This window comes from Pimephales promelas, chromosome 4 (assembly GCF_988280905.1).
Source record: "Pimephales promelas chromosome 4, fPimPro1.hap1.1, whole genome shotgun sequence".
NCBI lineage: Eukaryota > Metazoa > Chordata > Actinopteri > Cypriniformes > Leuciscidae > Pimephales > Pimephales promelas.
Genome location: NC_142772.1, coordinates 9216770 through 9236097, shown reverse-complemented (window position 1 = coordinate 9236097; position 19328 = coordinate 9216770). Strand labels below are relative to the sequence as shown.

General features: G+C 36.7%; 1 protein-coding gene across 1 annotated transcript in view; it reads right to left on the bottom strand.

Annotated features, from left to right (window-relative positions):
* man2a1 (mannosidase, alpha, class 2A, member 1) overlaps positions 1–19328 on the bottom strand; it is an 86889-nt gene that overhangs the window by 30753 nt on the left and 36808 nt on the right. Inside the window, exons 7-16 of the mRNA XM_039662036.2 lie at positions 12818–13004; positions 12440–12617; positions 12118–12329; positions 8034–8219; positions 6514–6628; positions 6348–6415; positions 6042–6207; positions 5707–5937; positions 5499–5621; positions 62–176 (exon numbers count right to left, since the gene is read on the bottom strand). Coding sequence (XP_039517970.2) covers positions 62–176; positions 5499–5621; positions 5707–5937; positions 6042–6207; positions 6348–6415; positions 6514–6628; positions 8034–8219; positions 12118–12329; positions 12440–12617; positions 12818–13004 — 1581 coding nt within the window. The remainder of the gene's footprint in view (positions 1–61; positions 177–5498; positions 5622–5706; positions 5938–6041; positions 6208–6347; positions 6416–6513; positions 6629–8033; positions 8220–12117; positions 12330–12439; positions 12618–12817; positions 13005–19328) is intronic.

Sequence of the window (19328 nt, the reverse complement as noted above, 5' to 3'; positions counted from 1 at the left end):
TAGTGGTGGCTATTTGAAGAAGTGAAAGTAAGAAGTGCAGGTGTTTGCAGGTCTCTCTTACCCTGGATGTTGTAGAGCCGGAGAGTGTGTTTGATATGTGTGAAGGTGGTAGTGACTTCAGAAAACAACGGCCCTTTAGTGATTCGAACCACCGGCGGTTGCGAGGGAGAGTAAATCTGTGTGTGAGAGAAAGAAAATCAATGTGAATCAAATCACACTCATAAAAATCACCTCAAAGCAGAGATACAAAAAAAACACTGCATGACAAAAATGTCCTGATGAAATACTGAGGTGAACTATTATGAGGTTTCCCAGGGTTCTCTGTGAGCAGTGACCAAACTGCCATTACGTTTATAACTCTAATCAGCCGAACGACACACTCTGATGTTATAAGTTTCAATGAAACTTTACCAAGTAATTCAGCGCTTCAGCAAACTCCCATAGCAATCACTTGTTTGCCACAAATTAACTGCAAGCCTGCTGCAAATAAACAGTTTTTATAGGAGTGGGCGATATGCAACCCAGTTTTTTCCTGCAGCACTATTCAGCAGTGGAACCACGCTAGATAAATTATACTTGTATAATAAAGAAAGGTGTAATGTAATAAAATTTAGTTTTAATCAAAGTTTTTAGTGCTACGTATAAGAATTATTACTTAGTATATATATTGTATATACAATAAAAATAGTTGTTTTTATTAAAGGAATAGTGAATGAAAATGTGACAGTATTTCCTGCACCTCTATAGCCCTTTTTCCACCAAAGCATTTTGAGAGCCGGTTCGGAGCCGGTGCCTGCACGCGAACCAGTTCTTTGTGTTTCGACAGCCAAAGAACCGGGTCGCGGCCGGGAAAACTGGTTCCAAAGCGGCACCAACTCTTTGCTGGACTAGAACCGTTCTTTTAGCACGTCATGTTTACGTCGGGGGCTAGATGTGTTCTAAACATTTTTTCTGACCATCGCAAAGCCAGGAGAAACTGCAGAAACACGCAAGCGTTTTTATTTATTTATTTTTTATAAACTGTCGATATAGAACAAATAAATGGAAAGAAAAAAGACACAAGACAGGGGTACATAACTTATCAGAAAAGGTTACATATCAAACGAAAAGATTAAAAGACTTACATATTTCAATTGTTTTTAAAGTTTTCTTGGTACACGAGTTAGAGATAGTCCCAAAGCAATGTACTTGCAAGCGTTTCTAGCGACGTGCACAGTCACGTAACGACGTCGTTCCCTGGGCGCTCTAGTCAGTGGAAAAACAAACAGGTTCTGAACGGGTTCGCAAGTTGAATCAACTCCGAACCAACTTTGAACCAGCACCACTTCCGAACCAGTTCTTTTTGGGTGGAAAAGGGGTATATTGGTGCCTTCGTAGACTACGAGACACAGCATGGCGATCAATGCCCGTACTGCTCGCCATCCAACAACAGGGCATCGCCGACGAGTAAGTGGCCCTCGAACATCACCCTGTTCGAGTGGCCTCTGTACATCCCCGTCGCCGTCAAGCAGGCCGACCCCATCTCGCCCAAGCTGTTCACGGCGTGTGTAGAGCACGTCTTTCGACAGCTCGACTGGGACAACAAGGGTATTAGTAGGGGTGGGCGATATGGAAAAAATATCATATCACGATTTTTTTAGGAAAATCACGATCACGATTTTTTATCACGATTCTTTTTCAAGTTGGTTTTAATATTTTGCAAGTGGCTGTTCATTACAGCCAAACTAATGTCCCTATGTTAAAAACAAAGCCTTAGGTAACAAAAGAAAAAAGAAAGCCACACATTTAGGCCAGTGGCGAAGATAAAAATCTTTGCCATTATTTTCTTTGTTATTAAAAAAATAAGACAAGATAAACATTACACAAATTAATATTCAAATTAAATAAATAGTGCATTATTTTTTCAGATGCACTAGGTGTATTTAGCAGTAGCATTGAAGAAAGTAATTAAATTAAACAAATATGAAATTAAAATAGACTTCACTGAATACATTGATTCTTATTAAAGCTACTATTAAAGTTCTCAGTCAGTGAGTGATTTTCTCCTTGTGTTTTTTTTTTTCTTTTACTAAAGGGATAGTTCCCTCAAAATGAATTAGTTTCTTTCTTCTGTTGAAAATAAAAGTTATTTTGAATAATGTAGGTAACCGAACAGTTGCTGGTCCCCCTATAGTTTTTTATAGGTTCTCTCCTGGAAGTTAATGGGGACCAGCAACTGTTTGGTTACCCACATTAAAAAAAATCGTCTTTTGTGTTCAGCACAAGAAAGAAATTAATACAGGTTTGGAACAACATTAGAGTAAGTAAATAATGACAGATTTTTTTTTTTTTTTTGAACTATCCCTTTAAGGACATGCGGCAGTACTATTTATTCCTGTCGCTTTTAGACCAGCACGTGACGCGTTTAATATAGACGCATATTACACCAGATATTCTCTCAAATGTTTGCTTTCACTTTAGACATAGCCTGTTTATGTAAACATTTTGTGTATTTAACAGTATTAGCATAATAAGACTCGAAAGATAACTTAGTCCAGTATTCTGGCACTGTTGACAGGCTGCTAGTGCCTGTGAGCGTCGGGTGTATGCGGTCAGGAAAGCGCACGTTAGAACAGCGCATCAGCGCGTGAATTAAATGTTTAACCGGCAAGGCTTATGCAAATAATAAACTTTTGTGAATTGCAGTCTCCAATACCTATTCATTCACGTGTGGTGTGTAGGCTACGTCGCGTTGTACAGTTGAGACGGGGCGCCAGAACTGAACTGATAAAATGCACTGTAACACGATACTACGATATTTCTTCAAAAGCAGATCGTGGAGACATTTTAATCGTCCATGATTAAAAATCGTCATATCGCACACCCCTAGGTATTAGCGTTAATGGCCAGTGGCTCAGCCATCTATGCTTCGCCGATGACATCGTCCTAATCGGCGAGTCAGTGGCCGATGTGCAGCTGCGACTCGACCAGCTCGATCAGGCCTGAAGATGAACCTGGCCAAGACAAAGTGGATGCGCAAACCCCAGGCCGCCATCGGCCAGAAGGAGATCGGTGCATCGACATCTACGTCAACCTCGGCCAGAATCTGACTGCTGGGCACAAGAACAACCGCGAAGTGGCACGCGATGGAGGGCCACCTGGGTTAGCTATGCGTCCATAGCAGAGGTGGTCACCAACACGGTCGACGGCCCCAACACGGTCGACGCCCCCCTGCGTGCTGACCTGTTTAACAGCACCGTCCTACCGGCTACTCTCTAGCTGGCAGTGACCGAACACGTCAAGAGGACGGACCACATCAACAAAGAGCTACTGAAAAAGACGAGCAAGGTCAAGGACGCCGTCAACCAGGCCAAGAAAAGCTGGGCCGGACACGTGGCCAGGAGGTAGGCGAAGGACGCGGGTGACCGAATGGCTGCCACTCGAAATCAAAAGACCGCTCGGCCACCCCGCAACACGGTGGTGGTCGCTCAGACAAGACATCGCCACAGACTGGATGGGTCTGGCGAGGGACCGAAAAGCCTGGCGAAGTTGTTGTGGGCTACGTCGAAAGACCGAAATACAGGCCGATTGAAGATTGAAGAAAGGTGCAATGGAAACTTTTCATTATTAATAATTATTATTATTACTATTGTTAGTACTCCTTTAAAGCAGCACCAAAGCCCCTTTCACACGCGCGTAGATCCTGGAAAATTGGCGGGAAATTGCCAGAACGCCTTCTGTGTGAACGCAAACACGACCTGGGATTGATACCGGCATCGATCCCTGGTTGGAGACCTAGTAACATTGCCGGGATCAGTCCCGGTATGCGCGCTGTGTGATCAAAAGCCAGGACCAATGCCGTAAGGAGTGAGTCATAGTGATGACGCTCACACTGGAACGAAGCAGAGACTAGGAGCTCCTCACTATCCGCGCTAATGCTGAGATCGTTCACCAGCTTTGTGGAACGGTATGCGCGTGTACATGTTTTCGACTCAAATTTTGCAAGTCAAATTTGTAGTTTTCTTATGTCTCATTCGGACTACAGAAACGCGACCCCGATCTGGCAATCTTACATAGCATGGATATATGAGATAAAGGCCCGCAAAGCGGGGGCATAAGTGCATTTCACCATGTCATGACTTGACGAACCACTGAAACAATTTTGAAAACATTTTTTTTTAAAGAGCCCCTATCATTTCGCATTTGAAATGTTCCTATTTTTGTCTTAGGAGTTCCCAAAAACAGTTTAACGTGCATGCAAGGATAAAAAACACTTTATTTGTCTTATAATATGCATTTATTTTTAACTGATTTGCTCAACGACTCCCAAATGATTCGTTCGACGATTCATTTTCACAAACACCTCCTTTGAGTGACGTGAATCTGCGGCGATTGGTCAAATGACCCAGTCAGTTGTTATTGGTAAACCGTAGGCAGAGACTTTTGGCAACGGAACACCCATAACCAGGATTATAGCTTGTCAAGTGTTGAAAATTGTATATAGTGTTTGAACAAACGTGTCAGAAAAAGTGCACTTTCCACACGGTCCCTTACTTGCGTCTCCGTCAAGAGCGAGGGGTCAACGGTTTGCGAAATCACATTCAGGGCTGTTAACGTTGGTTCAACTTTGCATTTGTGTCATGCAGTGTTGGGTGTAACTAATTACTAAGTAATTAGAGTGTAACTTATTACTAAGTAATTCGTTACTGTAATTTAATTACTTTTCCCTTGAAAATGTAAAGTAAGGGATTACTCTTCATGTATCTGTAATTTAATTACAGCTACTTCTGATGTAATTGAGGTAAATACTGAGATCAATCCGATCTCACAGCGATTCGTATGCATTTTATGAGGTGTCTAAATCGTACGACCGCACTCGTACAAATTCGCATGAATTATTGTAAAATATGTATGAAAAAAAGTGTGAAATGTCATGAGATCAGACATAAAACAATAGTGGGTTTAATATCAAAATGTATTGTCTGATGCTAAAAAGTATATTTTTATAATGTAACCTTCTCCACCTTGGTCAGTTTAAGGATAATTCATGCAATTTTATAGTATTTATTTGAAAGAATTGAAACAGATTCGTGTCTATCCTTGTATTATTCAGCTGGTTGAGATTGATATGGGATTTTGAAAGTAATTAGTAATTAAATGTAATTAAATACTTTTTAGAGAGAGTAATTAGTACAGTAATCTAAGTAATTAGTAACTAATTAATTACTTTTTTAGAGTAACTTACCCAACACTGGTGTCATGCATTTCACTCGTTTGTAATTACTTTCAAAAGCCGGTAGTTTCTCCACCGCTATTGAGTATTCAACAAAACCACTATTCAGCTGTGCTGCTCATGGGTTTCCAGGGTTTGGGCCTAATCATGATTGTAACCCTTGATTTCCTGTCTCCCTCAACTACTATGTCTAGAAATAAAATGTAGAAAAAAGCAACCCAACAAAAAAAAAAAGATATGGAATAACCGATTAATGAAAGAAATAATAAAAACGTTTGGTACTGACTGTTGCTTCTTTGTCAGGCAGGAACAGGTAGGCACCACTCTTGTCTTTATTGCTGGTGGTGCCGTACCAAACAAACTCCACTTTGACCTGGTGCTCTGAGTCATCCTCCTTCAACCTCAATTTCTGCAAACAAGAAATGTTTTCTGAACGTTACACAGAGTCATTCCTAACCATATCACCTTATGACAAACCCACAAAGCAGTCTAACCTCTAAAAGACCTGTAGCTGTAGAGATGGAGAGTTTGAGGTGAGGATTTTCAATGTGCACGGGAGCTACATCGTTTTGGTAGAACTGTCGGAAATGCTCCAATTTATTGACTGAAATGGAGCCGCCATCCTGAAGAAACATGTACTTAGCAGCTTCTGTCCTTGGCTCCATTCCTTCCATCAGCTGGTACACGCTCAGTCCCAGAGGAGCAGCGTGAGCCACGAAAGATAACTGCCGAGGAGCAAACAAACACATTTAAAGAGACCATGAAATGGCTTGAAGAGCATTTAGACGACTACATCTACAATACATCACATCGATGTAGCAGACCTCACCTGGAAGACGTCGGCAGCAGCATGAGTGGCATCATTCCACACTGCACTGACTTGAGCACGGACCACGTGACCAAGAGCATTAAGCACGCGCACGTTAGCAGTGTTCACGTACACTGTAACCATGGATGCCCTGGCCTGCTCTGTGGGGTTGGAAACTACCAGCAACCTGAGAAAAGTGAACGGCATTTTTATGTAGCATTTTCTGCTACACAAATTCTGCTGCCTCTTGTCAACTAACACATGAACCAACGTTAGTCTGCTATAAAGCACTACAAAAACATTGATTTTGCTTTGTTTTAGCATTACCTTGGTTTTTCACTAACTTCAAGAACAGTTTTGCGAGGTAGGGCGTCTTGGGATGGCTGAACGTCATCCTATAATACAGAACCAGCAAAAATGTGACGTGCAGATGGCAATTTCCAAATTTAGGAGTTATGCCAGCATGTTGCGGATATGCAGTATGAACACTCACCATCTGAAGAAATGGATTTGAAGGATCATGGAAGTATGTTTGTTTATCCTTGAGCACCAACCAATGAGCCGAGCTCACAATCACTCGCTTCAGGTTCAGAATAGAGTGAAACAACCTTAAAAATAACAAAGGTCATCATGTTTCTACAGCACGGATATGCCAGAATTCCTGGGTAAATTAAACTGTTAACAAGAAGTAATGTAATTCAGTATGGATGCTTGCTATAACAGAAACCATAATGGCTAATATTTTTAATTATCATTCTGGTCTTTTTGCCTGATAATATAAGATAATAAGAATCAAGTTGGGTTTTTTTAAACCATTCATATTTTTAAGTGTTAGACATTTTTAAGAGAAAGGTGAAGTTCATATAAACTGATATTTTGGAAATTGTGTGGCTTGTCAACCAAAAGGTTATAAATTACTGTTCAAATGTTTGGGGTCAATGAGTTGTTTATTTAGTTTTGTTGTTTGTTTTTTTGTGAGGGAAAAATTATATTCAGCAAGAATGCATTAAATTGATAAAAGAGTGTCAGCAAAGACTCGCATTGCTACAATATTACATACAATATATATATATATATATATATATATATATATATATATATATATATATATATATATATATCATATTATTTCACATAAATACTGTTCTTTTAAACTTCAATTCTTCTTTTTAAACTTCTGCTAAAAATGTATCAAGGTTTCCACAAAAATGTTAAGCAGCACAACTATTTTAAACATTGATGATAAGAAATGTTTTTGAGCACCAAATCAGCATATTAGAATTATTTCTGAAGGATCATGTGACACTGAAGACTGCTAAAAACACAGTTATGCCATTACATGAATAAATAACATTGTAAAATATATATATTTTTAAAATGTTATTTTAAATAGTAAAAATATTTCACAGTATTACTGTTTTTCCTGTATTTTTGATCAAATAAATGTTGTCATTTTAAAACCCCAAACTTTTAAACAGTAGTGTATTTCGATAAATATCTAATTTGCTGTAAATAAATTATACGACATATCATTAAATTAGCCATTGGGCTCTCTATATATTAATATTATATAGGCCACTGAAAAACCCATGACTAAGATTAAATATCAATATTTTTCCACTAAATGTTATTCTTCAAGCACTATTTAAAATGGGCAGTTATGAATAATTATGTCCAAAATAATTGTTTAACAATTGTTAAAGAATCATTTAGGTTGATTAGCCCTAGAAAATGTATTGTTATTTGTTCTGTCTGGATACATTTATAAATACATTATTAGTACAATTTTACTATGGTTATTTTAAGCGGAGGCTAACGGCTGCTTCACAATCAATTTGAAAGTTCTGTGTGACTGCCACTTTGGGGCAAACTCTGGTAATCATATGTGAATATTAAATATAGAGAAAGGGTAGCTTAAGCCAGGGGAACAGTGACTGGAGCGAGTTGGTTGGATAAGAGAATGTATGTCACATCCTCGCATCTCACTTCTATGTTTCGAGAAAGATGTGCTACCTGGTTCCATAGTCCACAACCACCCAGTCTTTGCCTGTGCCTGTGATGGCATCATGGTGTTGGAAGAGACCGAGATTGCGTCTTGCTTCTGTCAGTAACTTGTAGTTATCCACTGCAGGGTATCCAGTTGGCCGGCCATACTTCTGAATGTTAGTCAAGGTCAGAGAGTAGAGGACCTCAGCTGCCCTACAGAAAAATATGAAGTGACATATATGAAACTCCCTCCCTCGAATCCACACTGTTACATGAATCCATCTAGCATGAAAATACATCCTGTATTAGGCTAATGTTCTGGTTTGGTTCCTGTTGTGTTGGGAGTGTCGGAACGCGCCAACAATGGAGAACAACAATACAACCAGAATCTCTCCACATCATGGTAACAATACAGGTGTCATCTCTCTGAAGAATGACCTTCTCAAATGTTTTACAAGACATTGAAATCTATAGCTGGGCGAACCTCACAAAACCTGTTGGAAATGAGTCATATTTCACATTGGCAGTGGTTCTCAACCAGGGGCCCAGGGCCCAAATTTCCAAGGGGACCACAAAATGACTTAAAAGTATTGGTAATCAAATTAAAATAATAAAATAAAATAAAAAACATCAGCTATTAATAACTATTCCATCAATAACTATAGCATTTTATTGAAATACTTGAAACATATGGAATCACAAAATGAATCATGGTTCAGTCAAAACTCTGTTTCAGAAGTTTGAAAACATGCAGAAATACTGAAAATATTGTGTTGGACAGTGGGGCGACTTTGTGTTAAAAAGGTTGAGAGCCACTGCTTTAAGGATTTTTTTTTATTTGCATTGTCACATTGTTTGCATATATATGTCTAAAAAGTCAAATTCTCAGTAGTATCATGTAATATGTATGTATGTATATATATATAGATATATATAATTTAAGAAATACATTTTCATTTAAATGTATAGTAATGGTAGTATTTGTTGTACTGGCTTCAGTTTATGCTGATTTAAATTAAAATTGTATTACAGTAATGAGAATTTACAGTTCATTTTCTTAAGGCAAAATATTTTTCCTAATTTTATATATATATATATAATTTTTTTCTAATTATATATATATATTTTTCTAATTATATATATATTTTCCCCTAATTATATATATATATATATATATATATATATATATATATAATTTATTTTTTTATTTTTTTATTTATTTTTGTTAGAGTTAAATGTGACATGGACAGGTTTTCATGATATTCACTCAGATACACGTGCAAAAAGTCCCAGTTGTCTAAAAGGTTTTAGTGACATCATATTAAAAACCAACACCTTCACGAAAACTACAACCTCTCAACGGAGTAAATTTGCTAACTGGAGTGACATTTCACAATAATCCATATTTTTTTTCAAATAGACCTTTGAAGTGAGATGAGAAATAGATTCAGCAGATCAAAAAATTCTGTCTATGGTTCACAGACAGTAGTTATAAGATGAAAACACAGTACATGCGACCTACATACCTCACATCAAACATACATCTGCTTTCTGCACCCGCAAGAACAGCCGAACACTTTAATAATTAATTAAAGATGAAATGACCTTGGACTGAATATCTCTAATCAATCTGCTGTGTGTCTGTGTGTGTGAAACTGAGCAGAGCTGAACAAAGTCCTATTTGCTGTGTGAAAGAAGCCATCGTGTAGAACGGGGATAGTTTAACAACTGCATACTGATGAAAACTGTCTCCTGCCTACATTTAGACACCCATCAAAATGCAAATACTCTGTTAAATAGAGTTCTCCGCATCCGCAAGCTGAAGGTGTACCCAATCTATTCACTTGTGTGATCAAGTACAGCTGCCTTTGAGAGGACGGTCTATACAGACATACAATACAGTCAGTAGATGAGGATACATTTATATCCTTATCACAATTTTGCACTAAACAACGAAATGCAGGAAAGCCACAGACACACACACACACAGTCAAATATCTAAAAATTAAATATACAAATATAAAAATTTGGTATATCAACAAATATTGACAACTTCATAATACGTTTTCAAAAAAAAAAAAAAATTGGTTTGTGGTTAGGGGTTTAAATTTAGAGCTCTTTTTCTGTGTTATTTTATAACTATTTATGGAAGTTAGAGACTTAAAAATAATACTATTATAAATATTATTATAATGTTTATCAATATTTTGAACATAGCTTTTTTTTCTTTTTTTAAAAAATTGTTCAGCTTTAATTTTTTTTTAATTCATTAATAATTTAATTCATTAATAATTAATTCATAGTTCATTTGTAATTTAATTGTAGTAATTTTGGTAATTCAACTTTAACTTATTTATTTCAGTTAAAGACCCCCTGAAATCAAAATGGATTTTTTTTTTTGCTTTTACAATTTACTATGAATATGTTAGCCTTAAGCTGGTGTGTTCCAAAATAATGACAAAATTCGCATTTAGGAGATAAGCATTCAAAGTTTACGGTCTCCCACTTCCGCTAAAATGGATCACAGATTTTTATGACATCACTGCGGACTTCAGCCTTTCAGCACATCTTCTGTCCAATCAAATGCTCCAGAATCAAAAGTGTCCCACCCCCTATGCTATAAATAAATACCACCTGGCCAAAGTGACCGTTGACACGTCACGGAGCAATATGGGTTGGAGATGTGCATTCGGTTGCTCAAACGCTTGAGTTTTATTCAGTTTTCCAACTGTACGTAGTTAAGAATGAAATGGCTAGAATTTATTCACACTTCTGCAACTGAATCCAATGCATCATCAGCGCTTGGATTCGCATCCATTTCAGTTTTATATCAATTACCAAAAGCCATTTGTAATAATTTTAGTTAACAATAACAACACTACTGATTTGTGTAAAAAGAAGAGGAAAAAGCCTATGTGGAGGAGAATGTAGAGAAAAATCAATGTAGAAAATCAATATGTACCACTGTAATGTCTCATTATTTAGAATTGGGCCAATTAATGAGAGCTGTGAAGACGTTTTAACAATTTCCTGCTGAAAAAAATAAATAAATAAACGAAGAGCTATTTCTTTCAAATACCACATATTAGCGATAATTTAACTTTATAAAGGGCTTTTACTAAATAAGATCAATTTGAATGTTTCCAGGGTCAGTATCATGTTAGAAAGGTGTCAAAGAGTAAAGTTAGTAAAGCACCCACACAAGATAAGGTGCCACAGTCAATGGCCACGGTCAAATAAATAATGAAGCCATTGAGCTGCTGGCTCAAAACTGGCTGCTTTAGTTTGCTGTGACCTTGTCTTATTGTCACAACACAGACATGTGACCTTCAGCTTTCTGTGATAGTTAGCAGCATACAGCCCAGGAAGAAAGAGACGGTAACATCTGATATAACAAAGCTCCTTTACCTATAGAAAGACTGTACTAGCACAGCAACCATGATCAGTTCGGGACTGTATGAGTATGAGTTTGAAAGTTTGAAAAAGGTTATGCTATACCATTAAAGACCTCATGACATCATATTAGAGTTATGGGGGTTTAGAACATGTGTTAGTTCATCTGTATGCTAGTGTACTTCTAAAACTTGACAAAACAAAAACCATAAAACTAGGTGAATATTTAGAAAGAAAGTGATTCGATTTTGAATAAGCTGAGTTTCCAGGTAATGTCATTCGTTTATACAATATGAATTGCAAATTTTTTGGCGCATATTAGTAAGCATTCTAAATGGTTGAAAATCGACTTTTAATGCTAATTTTGAACTCATGTTCTCAAAGGCAAATTAAGTCCAGCCATATGGAAATGGTTTCAGTTTTTGAACATTTGGACTCTGGCCAGAAATATTTATGCAGTGCATTTATGCAGATTTATGCAGTGCATTTGGGTTGTGTTCTTCATATCTTCACTTTGGTGCAATTGATAAAGAAAAAATGGTGCAAATTTGTCACTGATCTATTCTCTCATGGACTGATTAGGGAGTGAGAATCTGACTTTAGTCCAGTTTTATGTACTCACTGAAGCCAACTTGTTCCTGCATTTGTCACTTGGCGAGTGTTAATGTAATGTGATTGCAGAGATTCAAGCAGTGCATTTGTATTCAGTAAAGCCTACCGAAGATGTGACTCCAGTATTCTGTCCAAGCGTTTATAGAACGGCCGTGAGGTGAAGTATCCGCTCCAGTAGTGGTCGTCTCGATCCGCGTAAGTGAAAAAGTCTCCGCTTAGCACAGGCAATGCCAACTGGCCAACCTTCATGCCCTCCGGATCCATGCCAGTGCTTTTACGCAAGGCCTCGAAATAATCTGAAATGGTTCCAAACTGGGCCTGCAAAGAGAGACAAAATCGATATATAGTTATACAATGAATGTCTGAAAATATTAAAGGTGTTCAAACTGTGGCCAATATAGTGGCTTAAGCAAACACTGAAGCAAGACCTTGACGTGGAGCTCAGGGTGAGAATTCATGTAGTCAAAGAGTTTCTGGTAGTTATTAAACTGTTGGTCCCATTCGACAGCTTCAGTGTAGCGGAAATCATCTCCAAGTGGTGCTAGCAGAACCTTGGTCCGAAAAAGCTTGGATTTCTTCCTGTACTGGTCCAACAGCGTCTGAACTCTAAACATGGAGAGACTAAACTAAATGGAGGGAAATCTAAGTCTGATCTGATTTGAGGAAACACTAACCCACAAACAATGAGATGAAAAACGGACAAAATGTGTTATTCATTGAATCAGACTTTTTTCAAGACAAGCATTGTTATTTCTAGGTTGTCACAAGTAAATAAGGTAGTTCCTAAAGCCTGTTTATAGGTGTACCTCTCCTGTACGTTGCTGTCTGTGATGACCTGAGGAGGGATTCTCCACGGACAGCTGATTCTTCCTCCTGGCAGTCTTTTAAAGTCAAACTGGCAACAGATCTTTGGGTCAGGACCACAGGTATGGGGAACATCGTAGCTGTAGAATGGCATCATGTGACACAAAATGTCTGAACTTGAGTCCTGATCTGTTGGAATAAAATACAAACGTGTTTTAAATTGACCAGTCTAAAGGCAAAAGTTGCACAACTGCAGCAAAATTCCAGTAATTAAAAAGTCCATTATCCATTGTCAATAGTGTTGCGATGTGTGAAGCACTGTTTCCTACCAACCAAAGTGACTTAAACACACCTGACGTGGTAATTATGACTTGCCAAAAATACGAAGCAGAGCAGCGTTTTTTCCAGTTGAGACGCTTTGCTTGCTATGATACGGATTATCCGAGGAAGTTTTACTAGTATCTCATTTCACAGTGTATTCTAAAAATGTCGATACAATGTAAAGTATTTGCTATGGCTTTTGTTTTAAATTATTTTGTTCCGTTATTGTGCTCCTTCCTGTAATCTGTTGTATAAGGAGAATGCGGCAGTTGGTCGGTGTTGCATTTGTCCCGCCCCTTCTCCACTGTGATTGGACAGTTGGGAAAAAAGTGACAGCGATGAGAAAAAAGTGACTGAGTTTTACCCAAAGTTGAAGATTCTTCAACTCTCGGCGACCGGTATAAAACGCTGAGCGTTCAGCGTTTCAGCATGAAATAGACCCCCAGTTCCACATTACCGCACCCCCATTGAAAAACAATTGGAAAAAATACGCTAGCCGCTGTCGCTTTGGTGGAAACACGGCTTAAAGGTGCAGCCACATTGGCAAACATGTACCCAAATGTCACAGAAAAAATATCCATTGTTTAGCAATAGTGTAGCAATGTATGAAGCACAGGTCACACAGAAGTCACTTTTAAGCCAAGCATGACATTCCCAATCGAGAATCCTAATTCTTATTGAAATGTCTCAAATATCGAAATATTTGACGACAACTAAACACTAATACACTGCCCGGCCAAAGAAAATGTTGTGATGTTATTTCCATCTAGAGGTGAGAGTCAAGCACTCTGTTTCATGCAAGAGTCAAGCACTCTGTAAATTCTCTTCCAGCACATCCCAAAGACTTTCAATGCATTTAAGGTCTGGATTCAGAGGTGCCCATTTGTGTGTGAAAATGATTCTTCATGCACCCTCCCAAACATTCTTTCACAACTTGAGCTTGATGAATCTTGACATTGTCATCCTGAAATAAGGTCATGATGTGTCTTCCTACATGGTTGTTTAAAGGGGTGATGAACTGAGAAATCAAATTTTCCGAGGTCATCATATTATAAGAATATCCTGTAAGTTTCAGAACTGAAAACGTTCTTGTTAGTCCAATAAAAGCTTTTATTGACACCAGCCCCAGCAAACGACAAATTTTTCAAAGTGGGGAACTATGACGACAAAGATGATAAAACACCACTCCCACAGAAGAAGATCAACACTTACTTCAACATGGCCGGTTTTGCCCTGCCCACCGATTCGTGCATTACACGCATAGCTAAATAACATAGGCCTACTTCATGATGACAAACCAGATCGAGCTACCAAGCAATACAAAATATTGTGCAGTACCTGGTTGTGGAAGACAGTCGCTGCATAAGCTTCCTGTGGATTCCAATAGGACTGCATGGATAAACTTTATTTTTAATGACGTTCCAGCTGATGAGGGTAAAACATTGTCCGTCTGTTCGCTTCATTTCACTGAGGATTGTTTTGTAAACAAGACTGGATTTGCAGACCGATTAATAGTAAAGAAAGGTGCTGTGCCGCCTATATTGCATCTGACAGGAATGGTGCCACACACACCGACTCTGGGTCAAACATGTATGAGCGAATCATTCCGGTTGCCATTTTACAACATTGGGCGTTTTCAAAACAATTTCCCCCAAGTGCATCGACGAGTGAGTTGAAACTCATTATAATATGCAAAACTGTTATCCACTCACAGCAGTGGGCGTTTACTTCCAAGTCTTCAGTGCGAGACGCCCATAAAAACCGAGTGTTTTTCAGATAGGCTCAAAACTAGGGTCAAAAATAGCCTATTACTTATTCATTTTGATGTTTTTGAATGTAAAAACCAAGCGAACGTCATAATTTCACCTTAGACAACAATATAATAAAATTTAAAAAGCCAGTTCATGACCCCTTTAAGAAATGAAAAGCTACACACTTCACCAATTAGGGTTAGAAGAGCTGTAGCCAAACCTATAACATGCTAAATAATAATAATAATAATAATAATCACTGCAATAATTATCCAATCATATCCTCTTAAGCATTTGCCAATTTAAATCCAAACAACTTTTTTTGACAGGGCAGTGTTTTTAAATGTTACATATAAAATAAATACTTTAAATAAAACCACTTGGTCCACCTCTGAAATGCCTTACGTTTTCTGCTGATGTTCCCCTCTCAATTTCGTGTCTTTTCCGAAAATAAGTACGCAATACCCACTTACTTATGATGCAACCAATTGCTGAAGCACAGAATCAAGTCCCAATTTTTCCATTAAACACTGAAAATGTTTTGTTCACACATAATTCAAAAGAGCGATTTTGACAAACAACAAGAGTCCATCCATTTTCAGGGCAGCAAATTATGAACTGATCCACTAATGTCAAAATCCAATCATATTTAATTTGCAATAAAAATATTCAATTACCCATTCAGCACAGCATGTGCTCCAGAGTGACCTTCATAAAAGCTGTGTGAATAAATAATGCAAGATTTCCCTTTAAACAAGGGACCAGATGTGAAGCACAGAGTAGTCTGGCTGTCTGTTAAATGGTGATATATGAAATTACACTGAGTAGAAACTAATTCAGTCTGGCATAGAGTGCACGCTGTTGCAGCCAAATGAACTGTAATCATATTTGTTCAGCAGCGGCTACTGTCAGAGATCTAAGTTAGGAGTCCATTTTTCCGAAGGTTTTTTTTTTTTAAACTAAGCTCTGGGAAAAAAAACATTGTATCCCAAACAGATGCATGACACTGAACAGACAGAAAACAATAGGAGGGATGTGGGAGGACATTTCCCCTGACTTCTCTTTTGTTTGATGTTCTGAGAAAAGCTGGCTCCAATTCAGCCCTTGTAACGTTTTACTCATTTCCCTCAGCTCTTATTTTATATTCAAATCATTAAAGAATAAGTGCCAATGGAGCAGCTCCAAAACATTTGAGAACACTTAAATACTTGAGAGTGAAATGTATGGATGCCATCATTGCATGAGATAACAAAATCTCAAACCTAACACGTTTTATACAAAGACTGTTAGTGAATGTATGGTGAATGTATGGTAAGTCAGGTGTCCTAGCAAAATAACCACATGTAGTTAAATAAGGGAACTAAACTATGAATTGAGAAACTTTGCCCTACATAGTGAGCGATTAGTTGAAGGTTGTAGGGCTTCCACTTAACATGAATTATTTACACCTGATTTTGTCTCAGTAATAAGCGCTCTCATAATGCAAACCAAAATAAATGTTTTAAAATGCTTAGACTGTAAAAAAATACTGAAGGTTTAACTTAAAAAAGTAAGTAACCTGGTTGCCTTAAAATTTTAAGTTCATTGAACTGGAAAAAGTGAGTTAATACAATGAAGGAGAATGATTTAATCATCAGAAACTCAAAATTATATGTTATCTGAACTAAATAAATTATTTAAGTTGATTTGACAAAAGAAAAAATGTTGTGATTACTAAACTGTAAAAAAAAAAATATTGTTGGTTTAACTTAAAAAAGTAAGTAACCTGGTTGCCTTAAAATTTTAAGTTGATTGAACTGGAAAAAGTGAGTTAATACAATGAAGGAGATTAATTTAATCATCAGAAACTCAAAATAATAAGTTCTCAACTAAATAAATTATTATAAAGTTGATTTGACAAAAGAAAAGATGTTGTGATAACAAATCTTGAAAATATTTTTTACAGTGTAGACTTTTTCAAGAAATTTAGGATACTTCATATTCATATATACTGTATATACACATGTATATGAATATATTCATATACATATATATGAATATACTGTATATATATATATATATATATATATATATATATACACATATATTCATATACAGTATATATATATATATATATATATATATATATTTGAAGAATTATTTTAATATTTAATATATATCTTGTTTAGTTCATAACATTGAAAGAAGTTAGGTTGGTACTTCAGCAGTGTGGAAATAAACAAAGGTACTGTGTTCAATTATTAAATAAATCAAACATCATTAGGTAAGCTTTTGTAATACACTTTTTTAATCTCTTTGATCAGAATAACAGAGCAAACAGATTTACATGATAAATACACAAAAAATAACCAGCTACAAAAAGTCTTTAAAGTTTTGACCCTTAAATCCTTTGATTTCATGGGGTTTTAATTTTTAAGGTTCATAATAATTTACTTTTATGAAACCACAGACAACATATTAGTGTCATTTACAGACTTTCCAGTCAGGACTGTAAGGTTGGGCGGCAATGCAAAGAATCTTTTTTTAAACGGCCCTAGTTAGATTGAGCACTTATTTTCGTTTTGCATTTTTACTTATAATAATTTATTATGCCTGTTGGAACGCATTGATGATGCTTCATAACCAAAAAGTTAAAAAAAAAAAACATCATTTCAAATTAGGGCTATCAAAATTGCCGTGCTCAAGCATGCGATTTTTTTTGTTGGTTTGTTTAATGCGTTAAAACATTTTTTTTTTTTCATTATCCTTTGGTTAGCTTTACATTATATGTTTGAAATATGATTCATTCATGTGCTATCAAACAATTCAAGTGCAAAAAGAAGCAAAATAAGAACTTAAATCTGTACTCTTTCACGCTTTAAATGGACAATAACACACAAAAGTATGCCAAAATGCCCGCTTTGTTGAGGATCCTCGTAAGCACAGTCTTAAATTTAAATAAAGCCTTAAATGACCATAAAGAGTTGAGGATATCGAAGGTGTGTAAGATCCACATCATGTGTGCCAGGTCTTAAAGTGACAGCAGCCTAATAAACCCGCTGCTGTGATGTCATTAATGCTAATCAAACAACAAAAGACAAAGAGAAAATCACTCACTGCAGACTTTTGTAGCTTTAATAATGTTGAATCTATATTTAATTTATAATTTACGCAGTGAAGACTGTTAAGTGTTTGATAACTTTATTCAAACTGTATATTTTCTATCAGTTAGATTTTAAATATACTGATTTGGTGTTTTTTTTCTATATTAATCTGAAGATAAAATTTGAAATGATCACAATTAAAAAAAATATATATTAAAAACTTTAATGTTAGGTGTGGTTAATTGTGATATATTACAGACAAATATGCGATTAATTAGGTTTTTTATCGATTGACAGCACTATTTTATATTAATAATTTGGTAACACTTTAAAATAAGTGAGCAATACATTTGCTTCAGTATTTAATGATAATTGTAAGAGTTAGCTAATAAAAAAATACAACCGTTTGTTTGCTCAGATCAGTTAATAATCTTAACAAACAATTTTAGTTTTAATAGCTAATGTATTAGTAAAATGTTGGAATTAACATGAACTAAAATTAATAAACGCTTTAGAAGTATTTTCATTGTTAGCTCATTTTAAGTAATGTAGTTAACTAATGTTAATAAATGGGACCATATTGTGAAGTGTTACTAACAATCATTTTGAGCATATCCGTCTGCTTTAAAAGAAATAAATGCAACTTGCTTTGATATGTGAAGAGCGGCTGTATCTCAGCAAGGCTGAGAAATTAAGAGATATACAACATCGACTGAACTTGAACGCTATCCACATGTATCTACACGCAGGATGTTATCAACCAATAAATATCCAGCCATACATTTTGAAAAGCAGAAGGAGGAGTCCAGGGTGTGATGCACGGTAACTGCTCCATTATTATCATTCATTTAACCTGGCTTCCTGTGTGATAAGAGCTTTCTGAGCTCCAGGCTTTTCTGTTTAATGAACTCAACCGACCTAAAAGCTGGGCTTAGTAGAGAGCAGAAAGTTTTCACGCATACAAATAAATCCACAATCAGGAGAGCATCAACTGGACAGACGATATCATCTCATCGCAGACCCACACAACACAACATCATACGATAGCTTCAAGCATGAGGTAGATCATTACAGCTCCTGTCAACATCTCAGTTTGTGGTTATCTTTCAGGGCGAGGGGCTTGAATGACCTCCAGTGATGGAGATGTTTCTGGAACGAGAGTGAGCTTCCACTAGGCACAGACGTTGTTGGGTCCGTTACCAACTGCTTCAGGGCCAGCAGCTGCAGATGCTTCACAGAAAACTGGATTTATCTCACTTCGACCTCTATGTCGAAATCATGAGGCTAAATGTAATGAGCACCCCCTCCTACCAAGGTTTTAATCAACGTAATCGCTAAATAAAAGATGGATTCAATCA